This window comes from Silurus meridionalis, chromosome 20, assembly GCF_014805685.1.
Source record: "Silurus meridionalis isolate SWU-2019-XX chromosome 20, ASM1480568v1, whole genome shotgun sequence".
Classification (NCBI taxonomy): Eukaryota; Metazoa; Chordata; class Actinopteri; order Siluriformes; family Siluridae; genus Silurus; species Silurus meridionalis.
This window is the reverse complement of record NC_060903.1, coordinates 4,473,720-4,487,798: the sequence shown is the minus strand read 5'-3', so window position 1 is coordinate 4,487,798 and position 14,079 is coordinate 4,473,720. Positions and strand designations below refer to the sequence as shown.

Sequence of the window (14,079 nt, the reverse complement as noted above, 5' to 3'; positions counted from 1 at the left end):
ATTTAGTCCTCAAAAGTATTTTCTTAAACGTTGTGTAAACAGTCAAAACGTAAAACATTGGAGAAAGCGGATGAAACAGATTTCCATCTCTTAAGGAAAATTTCTCCTGCACTGACTTTATGCTTACAGTGGAATTTGTTGTACACAATTGCTATAAAGGACAGGAACATGACTCTGTCTGTCCTCCATGACTCCGAGGGCGTGCCGACGTCCTGATCGCTAAAATCCACAGTCTCAACGCTGAAACACCACCACTTATGCAACATCAACACAGGTAGTGATACATCATTAGTGTGGTGCTGGAGCACCTCTTATTTCATCCCCTGAGTCTTACTTAAGTCGGAAAAACCTCCCTCTCGTTCCCTGATTTAGGATTGTGTCAAGTCTGATCTCAGCTGTTCCTTTGGAACAGTTATTCAGGCCTAGAGTAGTCTGGCATGTTGTTGCTGTTTAAGTAGAACACAATGTCGTGTTAAATTATTCCTCAAACTGCGCACAGGTTTAATTCCTCAGGGTTCGATCCTGAGGCTCGGGTTTCTCTCTGTGTAATTTCTCCCTCTCACTATGTGGGTTTCCTCTGGGTTCTCTCCAGTTTCTTCCCAAATCTCAAGAACATCCCATTAGACTGTCTATGCAAAATTTCTGGTAAAAATGAGTGTATAAAGGAGTGTGTGAGCTGGATAATCTATTCCCACTTAATGGCACAGTCAATGTTTTCTGCCCTCTTCCACATACACAAGCTTGTGGAAAAATTTCCATTTTCGCATCGCAGAGTGACGAAAACTATGACGCATTTTTAGTCATTGCAGCGACGATTCAAAGTGCCGGAAAGTAAATAAACGGCACAAGGAAACAATGTAGGTCGAAGTATCGTACGTTTTGCTGATGGGACATTTTTAGATGTTTCAGAGTAAATGAACAACTTTTGGGAAACGATTGAAAACGAAAGCTTAATTAGACTAAAACAAATGTTTTCAAATTTAACCAGATTTGTATAGACATAGACTTACATTTATCTCAATTCATACAACTAATTAGCTATGGGGTTAAGGGCCTTGCTCAGGGGCCCCAGCATTGGCAGCTTGGTATGGCAGGGATTTCAACCCACAAACCTTCTGAATCAAAGTACAATGCTTTAACTCCTGAACTACCACTTCCCTTTAATTTGTATTGTAATTATAGTATAATGTGTGTACCAAATGTATTGATACCCATAAATAATATTTGAAATGTGAATAAATAAATGACTGTTTTTCGCTTTGTACGTATCTTTCTGTTTGTCTGCCAGTCTTTCTCAGAAAGTTTAGCTTGTGTAGTAACTGAATGGCTGATGGTGGGTGGCCCAGGTGGAGGGCAAGTGTGTTTGTGTGTGTGTGTGTGTGTGTGTGTGTGTGTGTGTGTATGTTAGAACAGTGATGTGTGAAATGGTTTTTCTGTCATTAAAAACAAAGCTGACACCGCAGTTCGGACTAAAAGTATAATAACTCAGATCACTCGTTTCGAACGGTCACAGCCGAGCCTGAGGGGATGTGTGATATATGACATCATCTCATCTTGTCACATGACCAGCTCCAGTTTGTGGTATAGCATGGTAAGATGGTTGTCGGTATTTGTATTCACTGCAGGTGACTTATTTAACATGCAGGAAAGTTGATCTAAGAAGGAGTAAAAGGATCCAAAGAGGGGGGAAAATAGCTTATGTGTCAAACCAAAGATTAGAGGTCGGAGGGGAAAGGGTTTGAGAAAGAGGAAAAATGATCTGAGAAAAAAGAAAGGGATCCAAAAAGAAAGTAAAAGGATTCTCAGAGAAATTTTCCATCCGAAAAAAAATCCCTGGTCTGTAGCCATTCCCTCTTATTAGAGCAGCAGAGATGATCCTGATCCACGGTGGAGTAAATGTATACATGGCAGCATTTAACACATCTGCTTTATTGGAGAAATGCCTGCTGACAACAAGTGTACTGAAATATTTATAGTGCGCTAATAAAACACGGTGTTATTCACTAAATTGCCTGGACCAGCCATTAAAAAGGAAAAAGTGCAAATGTGTACTTTAACGCAGAACGTCAGAGTAACGCTCCATTAAGCCTGTGCGCACGTTGTTTGGCCACTTAATGTCCACTCGAGTGCTCCAGTGTTTACGGAACGCGGTTGAAACTCTTCTGATTATTTTTGTTCGTTCGCTTATTTCAAGATCATGTAATAACAGCGACATAAAGAAAATTTCTGCACATAAATTACTGAAAATAAATATGGCATGTGATATGATTTAGAATAGAGATACTTAAAGAACAATTTAAACACTATATGGACAAAAGTATTCCAAACTTTTCCAGCCATATGTGGTTTCCAGCCAACTGTTACCAGATAGTTGGAGGCACACAGTTGTCTTTAGATGTGGAAACTTCTCATAATAGGATACTGAGGCAGTTCCAGCCTGACAATCCCCCTGTGCACAAATCCAGCTCCACACAGATATGGTTTACATTGGAAGATCTTAAGTGGCCTGCTATAGAGTTGTATTGACCTCAACCCTACGGAATGCTGACTGCACCCTAAACCTCCTCACCTCACCTACATCAGTACCTGACATTACTAATAGAGGTCAACCGATTAATCGGCGCCAATAGTTGATTGCTGGAACTGACGGCTATCAATAACGAAAAATTTTCCAGCTTCCGGTCTGCTGTCATTAAAAGAGCGGCCTCTAGAGGCGAATCATTAATGCCACGTGCTGATTGTTTTTACACGTGAGACTGGACACTGCATAGAGAGCACCATATGATATTTTATTATTTATTATTGATTAATTATGTAATTATATTTATTAATTAATACTTTTCATATTTATTTCAGTTAACACATTTTCATGATTCAGTACTGTTTTTTTTTTTTTTGCACATAAAAATCTTATGATCAGGTGTCCACAAACTTTTGTCCATGTAGTGTAACACCAAATTTCTGTGACCAACCAGATGTTCATTATTTTATGTGTGTCTGTTTATAGTTGTGAGAAATGTGAAATATCTACAAAGACTAGTTAGTTGTTATTTGCCGTCATTCTTTGAGCAACATCTTTCCTTTTCTCTCTCCTGACAAAATGTTACTGAGAAAGTAAAAACGCAAGTTTTAAATCGTTCCTGTGATGGAAAACACATTGACTGTTTTGACAAAGAACTGACACTGGAGTTTCTTTACAGAAAATGTAGATCTTCATGGATTTGACTCAAAAATCGGGTTGTTTGGATGGAGGTAAAAAAACAACAAAAAACAAAACACAGACAGCGTGACCACACACCCTCCTGTTGAATTTCTCACCGCAGTCAGACCTCCTACTCTCCAGTGACACACACACTTGTCTGTTTGAGTCTGTGTCCAGAATGTGAGGAGCAATATTGGCTTGAGGTGCATTTTTGGTTCCTACGTGAGCTGGAGAACTCAAGGATCTCAGCCATATTCAAGCCACACACACACACACACACACACACACACACAAAATTATTTCTGGCAGACATTGTCTCATAACACCATATTGCCGTAGTCATAAATGACTATACTGGGTATTCTCACGGATGAGAGCATAACCCAGAAAGCACAGTCTTGCGTAGTTGAGACTGACAATTATCCACACCTGGTGTCTCAGCACATCTCATGCTCTACTCTCCATCCCTGAGAAAGATTTTACTTTGGAAGACGAAAACTTCGTAACAATCTGCATGCAAGTTTTATCACGAAGGAGATTCATATCCATTTCCCAATATTAATATCTTCCAAATAGTGCTGAAATCTCAACACACATCTATAACCAACTTTTTTTATATAACCTTCTACAAGAAACAGGACGAAATGTCTGGGATGATTTTTACAGACACGATCTAGACAGTCTACGTCTCTGTGCTTTCAGAGTAATCTTCAGTTTCAGAGACATAGGACGTCTGGCAGCCGCTACACTCCAGGAGGATTAGGGTCAGGATAAAAAGAAACACAAACCCGAGCAGGTACACAACAGAGGCGTGTGTAAACTCGAAAACCATTATCATCTAATACGCAAGAGTTTTGACGCAATGGGAGGAGTCAGAGGAAGTAACGAATAGCATTTCACCTCGTATTGACCCGTCTGAGCAAAACACGAAAGAGAACTGGGTATACATTCAAACCAGTTGACTAAAAATAACATTTTAAATGACACGATCGAAGAATTTTATTTAGCGAGTAACCGTGTGTTTGCATTCAGCTCGATTTACTGCGTCTATAGTATTTCTATTGTAGCCTGGTTGTTTCATGTAACAGTTGGTCATGATTAGTTTAGATAACATTTATTAGGTGATTATGTAATAATTGCGACTAGGGATTTGTGATGTCGCATAAATATCGTATCACGATATTTAAGGATGATGCATGTTGTGTATGTCGGTTAATAACATACTGGCAGCCAAATAGCAGTAATTTTGCTATTATACAAATAATACAGTACAAATAGGCTGGAAAATATAGCAGATAAATAATAAACGATTGTTTGACAAACAACATATTGAACAATATTGTATTATGTAACTAAGAAAACTTAATCGGAAAAAAATAGAGTGCTTGGTTGTGTTTAGTCTTTTCAAAAATACAATAATGTCAGTCTGAAAGCTCGTGTGCAAGAAACCACTCAGTATAATCGTAGCGTTGTGTTTATTGTGTTATAACCGGTATGCGAAAGCACTCATGACCATCCTCATGAACTATTATGAGTAGAATTTTGTGTGTTTATAGTGTCCTAACTTTCAACAAAATTGCAAGTGCACTTGAAAGTAATGCCTTTGTGATTCTTGCTAACGCTAACATCAATCAGCGTGCCGATTTTAGCTAACTTTCACATTTCATTCATCTCTACCTTTATAGACCTAATCTTGCCCAAGTTTGAAAATCTCACTTTTTAAAACAATTTCTAAGACTTTTTAAAGATGCAGCACAAATCTTGAACAACAGATTAGTTACTAAAGGAAAATACGGTGCAACCTTGAAACTTACGTTCTATGACCCCTCGCTAGTAAAAAAGAATCGTGAGGTTTTGAATCTCCTTTTGATGGATCCTTTTTAAGAGGAATTGTACATGTACTGTAGTGTAAACTCAACAAAAATTGTGAATTACTTGTCATAAATGTTTTTTTTTTATTTTTTACTTTAAATGAATAATACAATAATAAATCGTTTTTTAAGCATTTTTATGCGATTTATTAGTACACGCTCTGTTTCGTAATGTTACTCTGAACCTTCGAGCCGCTCGCGGCTTCTCGCGAAATATCAGATTTTTCTCGAGTTACTCTCAGTCCGGTTCCAAATGAAAAGTCGCCAACTATCGAGGTCGCGAGTATCGAGCTCCCACTGTATATCAAAATCATTCAAAAGAAATAATCTAGACACATATCATGATATTGCAAAGAAAAATCTAATGATGTGGTAATTTGCTAGAAATATACATATAAATTACTTATAATATCTATGGTATCTTTTTACCAGTTCTAAATTCTCTGCACGAAGTAAATGGAAGGTGACATTTTGCATTTGCTTTGGTTTTGGTCCTCGTTAGATTTTGTCTACAGGCCTACTCTTAAGGTTAATCCCAACCTTTCATTGGTCGTTCATCACTTCCTCTATCCCACGACGTTATCTCGTGTTAAACTCATGCCATCAGATTAGCTCCCTTCTTCTAATCCAATAGAGTTTCAATCTCTCCTCACTGATCAGCCCACAAATAGACAAGACCTACGCCAACCTGAGCATCACTCGTCCCATCAGGTGGTATATCACATCTGAGGTGTGCCTCCCCCCCCTTTCCTCCTCTTAACGTTTTTTTTGTATGAATGCTAAACTTCTGTGAGGATGTCCACTAGGATTTACGGCTCGGCTGTTCTGGATTGTTCGTAAAATCGGGTCGTGCTCTTGTTTCAGAGCGTGCAGAAGCAGGATTTCCTGTCTCGTGATTGTGAGTCTCTGGAGTATGAAGTGAAAAGGTCTGTCTGCGGTCTACCTTCCTGAAGCATTTATGGAGTTGTTGCTCGTGAGCAGTAAATTGCAGTTTGGGCTGCGTTCAGCTACATCAGGTGCGATTCTGCGTTTCGGGTTGCTCCGGTTAATGTGATGTGTGGTGTGATCTGCATTTTAACACTACTGTACTCTTATGATTTATCACAAAAAATATGCAGATAAAACAATTGTATAACCCAAAAGAGGAATCTAAAATGACCCTCGAATTTTCTCGAAATGTCTTTTGCCAGTGTTAAGTAGATGATTAGAAGCTCCACCCCCTCACCCCTATCTTTTATCCTCTCAACGTAATCGTTTTATTGTTGGGGTAAGTAATATTTAACAGTGTATGTTTAACCTCCCAAACATTAGAAGTATACCGATTTATAATACAAGTACATATCATATTTTCTACAACTAAGCATATATATAAAATCTATATCTAAAATCTAAAAATACTTATGTTAGAAAAGTATGTATGAACGTTTAACGACGACGTCTGCTGAATGTTTGTGTAGCGTACAGACGAACAGCACAGCCTGATTATCAGTCTCTACAATCAGCGTCACATGACCCATCACATGCAGCTCATCCCTTTAATTAATTCGGATGTTCTCCGATTTCGCTGCTCCTGTAACAAATTAAATAATACTAACCAATTAGTTGTGACAAATGTAATGGCACCCATTTAATCACTTTTTATTAAAAATAATAAATTATTATTTAACATCATTATTTGAACAAAAGGGTTGAAATGCTTCTATTTTTCAGCCAAAAAAATAAATAAAAATACAGAAATGATGTAAGAGCTCTGACCTGAGTAAAAGCATTGGCTTCACAGTGTGAACACCTCTATCCATCCAGACTGCTGCCTCGAGGAACTTTATTTGGAAACGTGCATAAATATGCAATTTATAAAATCCTTAAATTTATATTCTAATCCTTAAATATTAAGACTCAGAAGTTTTAAAACGCAGAGTTTTCAGAGTGCAGTGTTCACAGTCCTCAGCATGACACTACAGGGGTAGTAGATCCATGATATCATGGTTAATCTTGACAATCAAATGCGATTAATAATTAGTTTTTTTGTCTTTAAACTTTTTTTAATGTGCACATATTTTCCCACTCAAGATCTTCCACTTCAAAACGTAAACCATATCGTCACGCTTATTCATTATTTTTGGTTATTTCGCCTGTACATGAGCAGCTTTTTTTCTCTGTAACAGAAGCTGGGTTGAGTAAAACATGAAGAATGTGAATCATCTTCTTTCAGATTGGAATATAAGTTTAATAGACAGCTGAACTGTGTTTTAAACGACTCTTGTTATTTTGAGACAGTGACAGCCTGCTTTCCAAAATCCACCACACACGGCAGATTGGTTTCCACATGAACATTAACGGCATTTGGCAGACCCCCTTTTCCAGAGCGACTTGCAACAGAGCAGTTGAGGGTTAAGGGCCTTGCTAAAGGGCCCAGCAGTGGTAGCTTAACGGGGCTGGGATTTAAACTTATGATCATCCAAGCCCAAGTCCAATGCCTTAACCACTGAGCTACTACCCCACATTTATCATTGATCCAATCATGTGAACAGTAGGCCGGTCTAATCTTTATGAATTCACCATCACCAGGTTGATCATCCTAACATCCCATATGAGTCACAGATTCAACCCAGATTTAGATTTTATTTTTCATTGGTTTTGGAAAATGAATCGTGTCTCGAATCTAGAGCATCACAGTCTCTGAAGAATAGCTTCCCGAAATAACCGCATGTGTCCTGCATGAACTAGACTTTTTCATATAGCCGTAAAATAGGCTAGATGGTGTGAATGTGGATGGCTGTTTGTGTGTGTGTGTAAGGACAGTTTTCAAGTCTCTACAAAGGCTGCACTTGAAGTGCTGATTATTGAACGCTGGTCCCAGAATTTTTTTCATTATTGTCTATAAGCAGTTGGTGTAAAGTTGCTGACTTGGCCTATATTTCTCCAGTGTTTGTAATTGAAATAGGGGTGATAGGATTTTTTTTCCCCCACTAGTTCAGTAGTCAGTCAACTTATACATAGTTTCAGGTTTTTGGATAAATTGCATCAGGTCTTAAACTCCACCCACTGTGATCAATGCCATAATGATTGATGTTAAATGCTAATAAACAGGAACAAATGTCGCGAAACGTGTCATTTTACACAATTTAAGCATATACCTGTTCTTAAGTGACCTCAATTAAAATCACTTGTGAGAGCACGTAGCAGGAAGCACCCTGTTTATCCTTGAATGGAAGATGCAACCTATACATCAGGTTGTATAAGATAATGACCTCAGATTGGAACCGACATGTTCTACTCCAGCCTCAGTAGCATCTAAAATTAAATAGGGATAAGCCTCCGTGAGCTGGCATGTGCCTCAGTATAGTAGATGAACAGGACTGGTTAGAGATGTGCAACCTGTGGTCAAATTCTTATATCGTGCACTGATGTATTAATAGAATGAAAATAATGAGTCAAACACTGATTGATATCTATTTAAATGATCATGATCATCGCACATCCATCATTTATTTCTCTGTAAATGTTCTGCTTGCTGTTGAACTGAAGCTGAACTGTACGTTGGTGATAAATAGATGCCACCAAATGTCAAATCAAGTTTAAAACAGAGCGCGTCCTCAACCCTGATTGGTGACTCGCTGCGTGTTTAATCAAGTTTTTATCCGCTCATATATAGAAAGGAACGACTGATTTCACAAAACGTAGTCGAATAAACAGTAAGATATTTGACTTTGAAATGTAGTGAAGTTAATGTCAAATTCTCCCCAAATAGAAATACTTTAACACGTGAAAAGGCTACTTTAGTACAGTAACAAGTTACTTCCTTACTGTCCACAATTGGCGTAATCCAGAAATGTGCAGAATTGACTGCACTTTCTTTACCTCCATAATCCCTGACATCCTTACATAAGAGTTTAAAAATCAACTAGTTTATGCATCCTTAGCAGCTTAAATTTGTACAAATTCCCTGGACACAACGGACTCATGAAACTCACTCTTCTTCTTTAGGGAAAACAGACTCTGGCCCTTTTTTTCCAGTGATTTCCAGAGACTATTTTATTTTTTTACTTTAACATTTGAATATTCCCTCAATCATACACCTGGTCTGTTTTGTAAAGAAGCACGGATGGGCTGATAGAGTGCTAGCTGAGGGCCGAAGTCATTTCAGGTCGAAAACAGTGAAGTTTAAAAAAGGGGAAGTGGAAGTTTAGTGGTTATGATGTGAAAACGTCAGGTGTATAAATGAGATAACTGTAAGTCACTTTGGATAAATGCATCTGCCCAATAGCATAAGTGTAAATGTAACTGTAGAAACAAAGCAGCTTTACTGGATGGATGTTCAAAATTTTTGCCAATTCTATTATTATTACAGGTTTATAAGCACTTACAATAATTAACTCCTTTAAGAAAGCAGATACTCTGCATTTAGTGACTCTTTCTTCTGGTTTAGTAATGTCTGGATGTTCATCATTTATCTTATCTCCTTAGCACAGCTTATTTGTCTGGCTGACTCTTAAAACTTATGACTTTTGAAATAATTAAAAACTGAGAGAAACAATATTTCATTTGTATAGTGACTTACTCTAACAACCCAAGGTTGCAATTTAGCAAAATAAAATAAGCACAGATTTTGTGTGTGTGTGTGTGTGTGTGTGTGTGTGTTCGGTCAGCATGCTGTAAATCTCTCTCTCACAGCCAGACAAATGATGCACAGGCGATTACAGCTCCTCTCAGTTTTTCCCCACGCTTAAGCACATGGGTCTTCATGAAAGGCTGTGACTGTTCATTTTGCTGCCTCTGCAGTAAACACACACGTGTGTACACACACACACACACACACACACACACACACACACACACAGAGCATTACAGAGTAAGCATTCTGTATTTTGTTTTTCCGTAGTGCTTCTAAAAATACTGAGCATGCTCACATATACACACACACACACACATGCACAAAAATCTCAGAATGTTTCTGAATGTTTTAATCCATTAATCTGTGATGCTGTGAAGCTCTAGGGATGAGCATGTGAAATAGGTCACTTCAATAAAGCAGAATTTTCAGTTTGACCTTGGAGCTTTTTCTCTCTCTCTCTCTCTCTCTCTCTCACACACACACACACACACACGCACACAACAGGAGCTGTGAGAATCATGCTGTGTGTTCCTGAAGCTGAGTTACTGCATTTCTCTCATTCTCTGCAAAAACATAGAGGCATGAATCAGTGCACTGTTCAGCCCCAGGTTACTATGCATCGTGTAAAAGTTGGGCTTCAACTAAAATGAACAAAATGTATATATATATATATATATATATATATATATATATATATATATATATATATATATATATATATATATATAAACGTGTGTAATCATGTTATAAATAAGGGTGTGCAAACTTTTGTACTCAAAAATCACTTGCTAAACTCCCCTTTGTGGTGTTTTTTGTAAAGTTGTTGGCTGTGTAAATCATTCATTCAAGGAACTGTTGATTATTTTGTGGTGTTTATTGTGTTGTTATAGCACACCCTTGTTGTGATTTAGTAATGTACAAAAAAAAGCTGAGACAAATCAAGTCATCAGACACATTTTCATTTGTCTTTTGAGGCTTTATTCAAGAACTGGTGTTTTGTGTGTGTTTGTTTCAGACACTAGTGCTAAGAAGACCTACATCAGTGAGGTGAGTGTTGATAATTATTCATATGCATTCAGTCAAATTGAAATTTTAAATGGCTGATTATATACAACACCTTTCTAACTTTCTCTCAATTTTTTTCCTCTGTCTCTCTCAGATGCCATCCTCGTCCTGCCCCCTAGGCTCCGGCCTTGAGAAGAAGATTGGCCACAGGCGGGTGGACGCCTCAGGAGAAACCACTTACAAAAAGGTCTAACCAAAACCCCCACAGCATCGTCTTCATAACGTCTACAGCATCCTTTTCTCTTTTACACTTTCTTATTTGACCTGCTCCTTTTGTTCACTTCATTCATTAATCCTAGTTTATGTGTCCTTTTCTATAGATTTTTGTTAATGGTCACATGTTACTGTGAAAGTACATAATCAAAGAGTATTTTTGTACAGACTTTTGTACAGACCCTTTCTCTGTGTTTGACCTACAGACGACCTCTTCAGCTTTGAGAGGCGCGATCCAGCTGGGCATCGGGTACACAGTGGGCAACCTGAGCTCCAAACCAGAGAGAGATGTGCTCATGCAGGATTTCTACGTGGTGGAGAGCATCTTCTTTCCAAGGTGTGTGTGTGTGTAGGCATATTAATTTTTAGCTGTTATAATTATTAAACAATTGCTGTAACTTTGTATTGTGTTACTATCTAAAGGAAATATACCTAATATCTAATAATGTTATAATAATGATATGCAAAAGGAACAAAAACACAGCACTCTTACAACAAAATAATCAAAGACAGGATGGTGTCATGTGGCCTGTTTTAAAGCAGAAATACTGGTACTAACCTGAAGCTGATTATTTTTTATCCATTTATAGTTATATTTATTATTATAAAAAGTCCATGAAATAGTCACCATCAATAGTCTCCTCGTCTCCTTTTAGAAATCTTAAGCCTATCAAACAATTACAATTGTAGTTTGAACTAATTTCCCTAAGTTCCTGTGTAAGCTGTAAAGAGCGAGTTAATATAACCCTTGCAAATTATTTAACATCTTTCGATCAGAATTGAGCGTTCAGTCGCGCTATGGTTTAAAACATGGTGCATGATTTAAAAGGTCATGCTGTATTGCCTATCACGAGTCTCAAAGCAATCAGTTTTTTTGTTTTTCTCTGTTTTGTTAGCGAGGGCAGTAATTTGACTCCAGCACACCACTTCCCAGACTTCAGGTTTAAAACCTACGCCCCTGTGGCGTTCCGCTACTTCCGAGAACTCTTCGGGATTCGACCCGATGACTACCTGGTGAGCAGAAATTCAGTTTCTTACCTCTCACTGACCTTTACATGTGTCGCACCGAATATCACACCTCTATAAACATAATACGCTGACACGGTGATGTATTATTCACAAGTTCAGAAGTTCATCAATGAACCAGAGCTGTGTGTCGCAGTGAACAAGTCGACTGTCTGAGAGCTTCGACCCACAAGATATATTGAACATCAAGTAATATATGTGTGTCTTGTGTTCACGCTTAAGATCTGTCACACATAGGTATAAAATTATACGAGCAATGTTTAATGCCTGCACTGACCTCCATCATGGTACTTATAATCGATATGTCATTACCTACAATATCAACAGAGGTTTGGACCAGAATCGAATTAGCGCATTTGTCCTCTGTCCTCTACTGTTTTAGGACCAGATGCCAAACTGTGCCTGTTGATCAAACAGACAATGTCATGTGATTTCCAGGGCAATGTATTGGTTTGTTTGTTCAGCTGAAAAAGCCTTGAAGCTCTGGCTGTGCATGTGTATGTGCATGTGTTTATAAGGCACAGTTTCTTGACCAAAGCTGGGATCCAGCTCACTTATGCAAAAACTGCCCCAGAAAAGCTGTCAGGGTTATCCAAATGAAAGCTCGGGCAATGTGAGAAGTTTTAAGTAGAATAAATGGACATTTTCTGCAGGTAATAATAAAAGTAATTAGACCAAATGTAGTGGAAATTTATATAAAAGAATAGAAGCAATATTGTACCCTAAACACTTTATTTAATAAATTGCATTGGAATTTATTAATTAGACATTACAATTAATTGAGTTGATTGTAGAATCAGGACCATCAGAGTCGTAAGGCAGCCAGTGAAGTGTCAGAGATGATGTGCTGCTGTTGCCACACTGAAGTGATTCCAGATGTTTTATTCCGTTTAAACCAGTTTGCCAGTGGTGATTTTTTTTCGGTTTATTATTGAACACACTTGAGCACATCATAGTTTATATACTTTAAAATATTTGACTTTTGCATTTAATTGCATTAAATGTTGTAACAAATTTTTCTTTTTGTTTTTTTCACATTATAGCAGCTGTTTTTATACACCAACATTTAATGTTTTGTGTGTTTTCACTTTTTTACCTCTTCACAAAATCCAAAAATAGACTTTTTTCTATTCAATAAAAATGCATTTGAACATTTTTGGTTGATATATAAGACAAACAAACAAAAAAGGCATTAACATAACACCTTAAAGCGGACACTAGTGCCAGGGTTGCTGTAATGGAAAATTAAGTGTTTAGTGATTGATGTGTGCATATCAGGTCTCACAGCAGGTAAATCGATACACATATACATGCAGAAAGAGTTTACTGATCATTCAAAAAATTGTAAACTAGAAACATGCAGTTTAGTCGAGGTTTAAACAACATAGATGAAGCAAATCCAAAGAATCATGAAACCAGGCAGAAGCATTGATCAAAACCAGAATTGCAAAGAATCATTTTGAGTATTACTTTGCAACTGACTCTTTTATTTGTACATGGTGAGTGGTGATTGCTTGCAGGTGTTTGATTAATGAACTGGTGTGGACAGTTAGAAATGGTGGTATTGCGAATGTAACAGAGTCTGTTGCTGAGAAGTGAAGTCTCTGGCAGCCATATTTGTATGCTTCGGTGTGCTCTGGGAAACAGAGTTCTTGGAGGCTGTTCCAGCTCGTCTGACACAGCAGCAGTTCTTACCAGTTCATGCTTAAATGTCACTGCTGATGTTAACTTATTCTGCAGTCATGTAGAGAAAGAACTCAATCAAGGATATTAGAGTCATGGCCTACTAGGACTGGACACTTCACCGATTAACAGTAGTTTTTTCTATCTTCAAGAAAACCATGAAGGAAAAAAAACGCAGTTGTTTCTGATGAAACTGGTTTAGAAATATTATGGTTAATTTCGAGAGCTTGTTATGACAGTGTGTATGCTGAGTGTAATGCAGTGTGTGTGTGTGTGTGTGTGTGTGTGTGTGTGTGTGTGTGTGTGTGTGTGTGTGTGTGTGTGTGTGTGTGCATTCCTCCTGGGAGCTATCACAGCAATAACACTACAAATCTTTCACTACTACAAAGAAATGAAATGCTTTA

At 37.8% G+C, this 14,079-nt stretch overlaps 1 protein-coding gene across 9 annotated transcripts in view; it reads left to right on the top strand.

Annotated features, from left to right (window-relative positions):
- pip5k1cb (phosphatidylinositol-4-phosphate 5-kinase, type I, gamma b) overlaps positions 1-14,079 on the top strand; it is a 37,951-nt gene that overhangs the window by 7,148 nt on the left and 16,724 nt on the right. For 7 of the 9 annotated variants that reach the window (XM_046876019.1, XM_046876018.1, XM_046876024.1 and 4 more), the window contains exons 2-5: positions 10,704-10,735; positions 10,848-10,940; positions 11,173-11,303; positions 11,863-11,980. In XM_046876019.1, the coding sequence (XP_046731975.1) occupies positions 10,704-10,735; positions 10,848-10,940; positions 11,173-11,303; positions 11,863-11,980 (374 nt within the window). Of the gene's footprint in view, positions 1-5,708; positions 5,804-5,937; positions 6,090-10,703; positions 10,736-10,847; positions 10,941-11,172; positions 11,304-11,862; positions 11,981-14,079 lie in introns of those variants that run through there. The other 2 variants (XM_046876021.1, XM_046876022.1) reach the window with 2 other exon arrangements.